The sequence below is a fragment of the Limulus polyphemus genome, unplaced genomic scaffold, assembly GCF_000517525.1.
Source record: "Limulus polyphemus unplaced genomic scaffold, Limulus_polyphemus-2.1.2 Scaffold3260, whole genome shotgun sequence".
In the NCBI taxonomy this organism is placed as follows: domain Eukaryota; kingdom Metazoa; phylum Arthropoda; class Merostomata; order Xiphosura; family Limulidae; genus Limulus; species Limulus polyphemus.
This window is the reverse complement of record NW_013668870.1, coordinates 38393-47613: the sequence shown is the minus strand read 5'-3', so window position 1 is coordinate 47613 and position 9221 is coordinate 38393. Positions and strand designations below refer to the sequence as shown.

The 9221-nt window shown below is 38.0% G+C and overlaps 1 protein-coding gene across 1 annotated transcript in view; it reads right to left on the bottom strand.

The window, feature by feature from the left end:
* The window catches only part of LOC111088176, a 101422-nt gene extending 92690 nt beyond the window's left edge, over positions 1–8732 (bottom strand). Inside the window, exon 1 of the mRNA XM_022397407.1 lies at positions 8624–8732. Coding sequence (XP_022253115.1) covers positions 8624–8669 — 46 coding nt within the window. The 5' untranslated portion in view covers positions 8670–8732. The remainder of the gene's footprint in view (positions 1–8623) is intronic.
* Between the last annotated feature and the right edge of the window lie 489 nt (positions 8733–9221).

Below are 9221 nucleotides of genomic sequence, written 5' to 3'. Positions count from 1 at the left end.
GTATCGAAACACGGATTCTATCGTTGTAAGTCCGCAGAGATTCCGCTGCGCTATTGGGGGGGGGGGGGGCGACTAGACAAGAGTGCCCGAGAATAGACGGTGGGTGCTGTTAACTAATGCGTTTCTGCTAGTTTAGCATTGTAAAATAGTGGTGGCTTTTAGGCTTAGCCCTCGTATAATTTTGCACGAAACTTTGAAAGATAACTCTCTTCTTCCTCTACAAATTGATGTTAAATCATCCAATCTGGTTAATTCTATTTTACATTTACGTATCGCTATATAAATATATACGTAATCAGAATTTCCATAAACTCATAACTTCAGAAGATAGGAGATAAAGTATTAAATAAAACTGAGTTCTAAGAAGGCAAGACTCCAGTGTTCTCAACTATGACACTAAACCTTTTCTTCTACATTTAATCTTTCAAGCTCAAAAGAAAGCCTTACAAGCTTATTGATTGAATTAACGTCTTCTTTATCACTTAAGCCTAATAAAGTTTGTTTGAATGAAGCGTATATTTAAGCCTCGATGTTATCACAGTACTTATAAAATGAAATAAAAACGAAACGTGTTTGAGAAACAAAACCAAATATGACATAGAAAATTTGTGAGATATGTAAAAGTGGATGTCAAATAAATGTTGGCGCAGGCGCAGTGCCATTTGTACTCGTTAAACACAAACAGTGTGTTAGAGTACTAGTAATTGAGTTGGTACAGCAGAATCACCCAAAAATTACACTTTTTCCATATGGAATTAACATTAATAGCACTAGTGCTTAGTGTCTCAACGAAGTAGGAGGACGTGGCAAGAAATTAGTGATAAAAGTAACCGGTGAGAAGAGGGCGGCATCGCATATTCAAAAGTAACAATCGTGAGAGATTAAAATTACCGTAGTTTGTGATGTGTATCTGTTTTATCTTATCAAATCGATCTGCCTGTCTTTCTTTCTCAACACTTTTGTTCAAAATTCATATGATTATGTTACCAACTTCATAAGATGGAGTACAAAAAACAAAAAATACACCTTGCGCCATTGGCTTCAAATGTCACGATTATGTATTTGAAGTTGAGTTATGATTGGAACACGCACGCGAGTACTCATGGAAACAATAACAATTAGAAGAAAGAAAGCGAAGCTTTGTGACAAGAGATGAATTTATATTGCGAAACGAAACCCTTTTACTTGTATAACCGATCAATAATAACAAGAAAAAATCTAGGTTCAAACCCCGGTTCTTAATGCCTTGGCATTATTGTACGTTTTCCTAATAACTAAAGCAAAACTATTGTGTATTAAATCCTGTGATTAAAAGTCAACGTTCAAAACTACAGAAAAAAGTAGATATGCTTATTACTTAGAATTAGGAGTTTCATAGAATTAGGAGTTTCAACTAGATTCTTCTCATGAATGTATCGTTTTCATTAGCTCCTGATTAGTCTATGAAAGACGGCCCAGCATGGCCAGGTGGTTAGGGCCTCGACTCGCAGTCTGCGGGTCGCGGGTTCGAATCCCCGTCACACCAAACATGCTCGCCCTTTCAGCCGTGGGCGTGTTATAACGTGACGGTCAATCGTTGGTAAAAGAGTAGCTCAAGAGTTGGCGGTGGGTGTTGATGACTAGCTGCCTTCCCTCTAGTCTTACACTGCTAAATTAGTGACGGCTAGCGCAGATAGCCCTCGTGTAGCTGTGCGCGAAATTCAAAACAAACAAACTATGAAAGATTAAAATTACTATACTTCTAGAGAAATTATTAGTAGCCTCATTATAAATTCTTCCTAAATTTGTCACGTGCAGCAGTATACACAACTCTTCCCTGCTGCATCACGTGCATACCTTTCGTGTTATTTACTACCATTCCAAGATCTTGGACAGGTAATACATTTGGGCTCATTAAAGCGATTGTATACTTGTTAGTTCGTATTGAAGTTGACGTAACACTTTTAAACGTGCACATAACGTTATTATATCCCTCTGGTTGATTAAAACGCACATTTATCTTTGGACTTGGAGATGAGTAACTGTTCTTTAGTTTCTTGATAATTCAGAGATGCTAAGCTGCTTAATTCTACGAAACAACTATAGTAATATCTTATATTGCTATATTTCAACAATCCTTCCAAACGCGAGCCGGGTGTGGCCCAGTGGTTAACTTACTCGGACTACGAACCTAAGGGTTAATGTGACAAATTGTATATATGAGGGTTCGTGGCTCGTTGACGCTCTCCGCACTTTGTAGCCATTGATGGTTATAAGAGTGACAGCCAAATCCCACTTTAATTCAGCTAAGTGTAGCTTAAGAGTTACTGGTTGGTACTTTTGACCAGCTATTTCCCCTCTGGTCTGCCACTTTTTAATTAGGTACTGATATTCGCTAATAGTGCTTTTAGGGGGGAAATTCTAAAATAAACAAAGTAACCCTTTTGAATACCAAACGTACAAATACGTGCTTCTTCTGATTGTTTCAGTCTTGATAGATTGTCTGATTTTGGTAGAGAAGTTCACGTGTAAAGTATTAGGATTACTAATGTTTTTTGTTCGTATTCTACTCGTCAGTGAGTAGCATTTCATTTCTGGACGAGGTGAGTTTTTCTTGTTGTTGGTTTTTTTTTTTTTTTACTTTTTCATTCCTGTTCTTAAAATACTGATAAAAACCTTCTTGGGATAATTTTCATTCCTGTTATCTGGAGGAGTATAATGATATCCAAAACGTGGAATTCGATTAATTCCTAAAAATCTAAACATTTTGCTTCATAGCTTGGGTTATGATGGTTAGTTGCTTTTACTATCACCTAAGCCTAATTAATAATTAGATAATAATTACTAATATATTATTCGTTTCGGCTGCTGATCTGCTATCTTATTCAGAGGAGTTTTGCGACATTTTGATTTTTTTTTCATTATTTTCATCAAAATACGAAAGGGTTATATGCGTTAACCATTCATAATTTTGCACTGAAGAAACTAGGTGGAAAGGAAGCTAGTGAACATCACCCACCGCCAATTCTCGGACTACTATAATAGAACAGTGGGATTTGACCGTCGCTCTCATGACGCCCTTACTGCTCCAAAGTTTGGTGTGCAATTTTATAGCAACGGGGCGGAACCATGGAGCCTTATACTTTCAATCTGGCACGCTAACCATTTTGCCACGCCTGGCCCGAGTCATGACAAAGATTGTGTGTTGTTTTGATAGGAGTCCGGGTTCGATTCTGGGTCTTCTTCTTAGAAAGATTGGTATGTTGTTTACTCATACGTGATTTCATCTCATTGAGACTTGGTTCGACTATTTTAATGTGTTTAAGAGTGAGTATCCAGGTTCAATTAAGGTTGACTGAGAGTGTTATCAGTTAAGAGATACATTCTTTTATCTTTCTTCGTGTATGGTTCCCATACCATTATTTTAGCTCTATTTCAATTTAGTATATGATATTCTTCTCTGACGTGATTGGCTATTGCAGAAAGTTCGACATAACAGAGCTTTGTATGATTGCATTCACAACGGATATTGTAAGAACTGTTTTTATCCTCTCCACTGCGAGAGAGTAGTTTGAAATAAAACTAACGAGCTTCAGTAGTTTTACTGAAGATTAAGTCAGAATATACGTCGTCGCATATTTTCTCTGTGATCCCTTTTTAATTGTTTTAATTTTTTTCGATCCAAACACCATGAGATAAATTTTAGACTAACTGGTTATTAGTATGTACATAATAGGCCACTAACCATAACAAGGACTGATATCCAACCGTATAGACCACTAATCATGACAAGAACTGATATCCAACCGTATAGGCCACTAATCATGACAAGAACTGATATCCAACCGTATAGGCTTCTAACCATAACAAGGACTGATATCCAACCGTATAGGCCACTAACCATGACAAGGACTGATATCCAACTGTATAGACCACTAATCATGACAAGAACTGATATCCAACCGTATAGGCTTCAAACCATGACAAGGACTGATATCCAACCGTATAGGCTTCTAACCATGACAAAGACTGATATCCAACCGTGTAGGCCACTAACCATGACAAGGACTGATATCCAACCGTATAGGCTTCTAACCATGACAAGGACTGATATCCAACCGTATAGGCCACTAATCATGACAAGAACTGATATCCAACCGTATAGGCCCCTAATCATGACAAGAACTGATATCCAACCGTATAGGCTTCTAACCATGACAAGGACTGATATCCAACCGTATAGGCCACTAACCATGACAAGGACTGATATCCAACTGTATAGGCCACTAACCATGACAAGGACTGATATCCAACTGTATAGGCCACTAACCATGACAAGGACTGATATCCAACCGTTTAGGCTTCTAACCATGACAAGAACAGATATCCAACCGTATAGGCATCTAACCATGACAAGGATTGACATCCAACTGTATAGGCCACTAACCATGACAAGGACTGATATCCAACTGTATAGGCCACTAACCATGACAAGGATTGATATCCAACTGTATAGGCCACTAACCATGACAAGGACTGATATCCAACCGTTTAGGCTTCTAACCATGACAAGGATTGATATCCAACCGTATAGGCCACTAACCATGACAAGGATTGATATCCAACCGTATAGGCCACTAACCATGACAAGGACTGATATCCAACCGTATAGGCCACTAACCATGAGAAAGATTGATATCCAACTGTATAGGCCACTAACCATGACAAGGACTGATATCCAACCGTTTAGGCTTCTAACCATGACCTTGTCATGGTTAGTGGTCTATACGGTTGGATATCAATCCTTGTCATGGTTAGAAGCCTATACGGTTGGATATCAGTTCTTGTCATGATTAGTGGCCTATACGGTTGGATATCAGTTTTTATGCCTATACGGTTGGATATCAGTCCTTGTCATGGTTAGTGGCCTCTATTGTTAGATATCAATCCTTGTCATGGTTAGACGCCTATACGATTGGATATCAACCCCTAACCATGACAAGGATTGATATCCAACCGTATAGGCTTCTAATCATGACAAGAACTGATATCCGATCTTACCGTATATCTTGTAGAATACAAAGATCATTGTGTTTTAGGCTGAAGATAATTAAAAATTACCAAAAAGAGCTGCTTTTTCTGGTATTCACACCCCGTGTAACGAGCTACAGGTGAATAAGAAACCTGTGTTTGCGTCTCCGTTAACAATAAATACATGTTTGATAGCCTCAACTGAAGCACAGTTTTTATGTTCCAACAGTAATAACAATGTTGTAATAACAGTGTTTCATTAAGAGTTTAAATAAACTGTCGTTCGGAATTCCTTTTTTTTTCACGAGTGGGTCTTTGACGTTCATATTACTCTATGTGAAATAAATACAATATTTCGGAAAACGAAAACAGCATTATTCTGTAAAACTTTCAAAGTTGTTCACATAGTTACAAACATACCGCATGTTTCTGTAATATCTATTTACAATATTCCTTGCTACGTTTGGATTTATTTCACGCTACGCTTGTATATCACGAAAAAATATCATTTAGCGGTTTTTACTTATTACGCTAAAACTCGGATTGAGCTTAGATACCTACAATGGGCACAGCACTGATAGCCCAACGTGTGGCTTTGTGCTTAATAACGCGCAAATACCCCCACCCCACCTATCTTCCTTCACATTGACTAATATGACTAGGTTAAGAGGACCCCAGTGGCCATGCTGTTAGTCAGTAGGCTTGTAACGCTAAACACCGGGTTTCGATACCCGTGGTGGTCACAACACAGATAGCCTATTGTGTAGCTTTTTGCTTAACAACAAAGATCAAGAGTGTGCAATATTTTATCTACATATTTTATGTGGCCCGACCTAAATCTCTCTGTACACATAAATACAATCAACGTAGTTAGTAGGCGATCAATAGCTCAAACAAACTATAATAAAAAAAATTACACGTATTGTTTATCTACCACACATGTTAGCGCCTGGAATTCATGTTTATTTAATATACCATAGCAAACGCTTACAAGTTCTCCAACGCCACATAAAGGACATTGAAGACGAAACTTTCTGCTTGTGGTAGTTTATCGGAGGCCTGTAAATGTTGCCTTTCTGAGGTACAATTAAACCACGCTCACGTCACGCAACACGAGCCGGTGTTCGCTGTACCTCAACGAGATAACGTGCTTAAAACTCGCGTCCACTCTTTACGGTCTTTTCTTAATTATTTCAAGGAAATAACAAAACGTTTTATAATAATATCTAAACCGCTAACAATAGGTCGAAAGTACATTAAAATCTGAAACAATGTTTCACTGAAGAAGAATCCACCCGACGATACTTAGATAAGGATACTTTTCCCGCATTGATCAGAAAAGGTATTTGTTATTAAAATGTATGGGTTTTTAAACCATAAAAAAGGGTAAGATTTTGTCATCATTGTTACTTTTTTGTCCATCTGTTGGTGAGAAAGATGAAGGCATGAAAAAAAGTAGTGTTTTTTTATATTAGGATAAACACAGAAACATGTGCATCTTTCAAGATGGGTTTCGTACTCGAAACGTGAGATCTCAGATACTTGTCGAAAGATTTCCTCCGAAACTTCAAGTTTTATATATTGGATAATTAGTATGGTGTTGGATTTCATATAACTCGCGAAATGTTTGACAACGTTTTAAGTACTAAACTATGGAAATTATAAAACGCTTTGAGAACATATAATTTATTAACATCTATTTGTCTATAATGTTCTTCATTTAGAGTTAGTTTCATTCGTTATGTCTATTATTACACATTTACTCGTCAAGTATGGATGTTAATTTACCTGAATTAAGTCCAGCGTTAAGGAAATTCTACCAAAAAACGAGCTTCTTCTTCTACTACGTCGTTTACGTTAATAGCTTTAGTTATTTCTAAAGACAAGTAATGCAAACATAAGAGTTCTTCTCGTATAGAGTTTGGTTTGTTTGTGTTATTAAGGACAAGGTTACGTAATGGGCTATCGGTGCTTTGCCCATCGAAATCAGATTTTTTTTGGCGTTATAACGCTGACCCACTGGAGGAGGAGAGGGGTCTGTTCTGGAGAACAGTTAATATTATAACTTTAAGAGGTGCTTATCCGAATGTACACAACTCTTTGAAAGTTGGAAAGAGCTTAAATATTCTCTTTCAACTTAACTAACTGACCAGTTTTCTACATTTAGAGGTATAAACTCATCACTCCAGAAATACAATCATGCGTCTCTCTTCTTAAACACACAGGTATTCACGAAAGAGAAGGCTACCTTGTGGCGTCTCTCTCTTTACGTACAGTTCTGTAGGAATGAGAGGGTTAACTTGTGGCGTCTCTCTCTTTACGTACAGTTCTGTAGGAATGAGATGGTTAACTTGTGGCGTCTCTCTCTTTACGTACAGTTCTGTAGGAAAGAGAAGGCTAACTTGTGACGTCTCTCTCTTTACGTACAGTTCTGTAGGAATGAGAGGATTAAGTTGTGGCGTCTCTCTCTTTACGTACAGTTCTGTAGGAATGAGAAGGCTAACTTGTGACGTCTCTCTCTTTACGTACAGTTCTGTAGGAATGAGAAAGCTAACTAGTGACGTCTCTCTCTTTACGTACAGTTCTGTAGGAATGAGAAGGCTAACTTGTGACGTCTCTCTCTTTTACGTACACCACACCCTCTGTTTTGGAATGTAGTTTCTTCTATTCAAAGCTCACCAGGACAGCTTTGGTCAGCAAAGCAAAGAAATGCAGCTTGGCCTCTTATAATGATGGTATGTATATAATATCTAAGGGGTTTATTGTTAGTAGGGTTTGGTTACTTTATCACCGTAACTGTGAACTTTGTTTCACAACGCTGTTGTTATTCTTTCGTTGTAGAATTCGATAATTTTGCCCCAAAATTTATTCTTCTTTCGTTTCATTTTAATTCCCATTCTTAAATGTTCAGGGAGGAAACAAGGCCAATATATCCGGCTTATATTTACGGTGGAAACAAGGCCAGTATATCCAGCTAATATTTACGGTGGAAACAAGGCCAGTATATCCGGCCTATATTTACGATGCAAACAAGGCCAGTATATCCAGCTAATATTTACGGTGGAAACAAGGCCAGTATATCCAGCTAATATTTACGGTGGAAACAAGGCCAGTATATCCAGCTAATATTTACGGTGGAAACAAGGCCAGTATATCCGGCTTATATTTACGGTGGAAACAAGGCCAGTATATCCGGCTTATATTTACGGTGGAAACAAGGCCAGTATATCCGGCTTATGTTTACGGTGGAAACAAGGCCAGTATATCCGGCTTATATTTACGGTGGAAACAAGGCCAGTATATCCGGCTTATGTTTACGGTGGAAACAAGGCCAGTATATCCGGCTAGTATTTACGGTGTAAACAAGGCCAGTATATCCGGCTTGTGTTTACGGTGACTTCGAATTTGTTTTTAAATTTAAGCAGACTAATATACGTCTGTGGTATCTAGCTATCTCCCCCTGACCGGATACAAGTTTTCACACGTTCCTCCAGTGTAGCATGACGTTGCTTGTGATACGTAACGTTTCTTGTCAAACAAACATTCAAACACAACTTCATGACGGAAATAAAACAGATAAGAAAAAAACGTTTATCTCGAAGTGCTTTCTTACCTTTCACAACCAGGAGAAGGGTAAGTAGTCTAGTCCAGGTATCCATTCTTATTACAGAAACAGGTACAGAATCCGTGTATTACATCGTCATTGGACTTTACAGCACGGCTGGCTGCACGTGTTGTCTATGTCGTTTAGTCAGTCAGCCTCAACTAACTCGCTTCGCCCCGTGCTCTGCAGAGTAGATGGCTATCGGGGGTACACAGTAGCGCCATCCAACGTTTTAACCAGTCAGCGCCTTTATGTGCCTACGAATACCAGGTGGGTAGCTTTGCCCTGTATAATTTAGCACCTGTTAAACCAGCGTAATTATATTGAATATTTACTCTTTTTTTAAAATTAGCCAAGTTCAGATTCTATTAGTTTAGAAACTTACAGAAGTAATTAGTTTTAATCTTTTCAAAATCAGAACAGCCGTATTATATATATTTTCAAAATAACAGGTTACTCCTACTCTGTAATAGGTTCGTTACACTTTTTTTGTTTTTTCATAGGGTCACTTTACATTTGAACAATTTATTAATAGAGATTCATCGGTAGAAACAGGGCTAACGACTCATTGCTGGAACAAAGCTAACAAGTTACTGATAGAGACAAG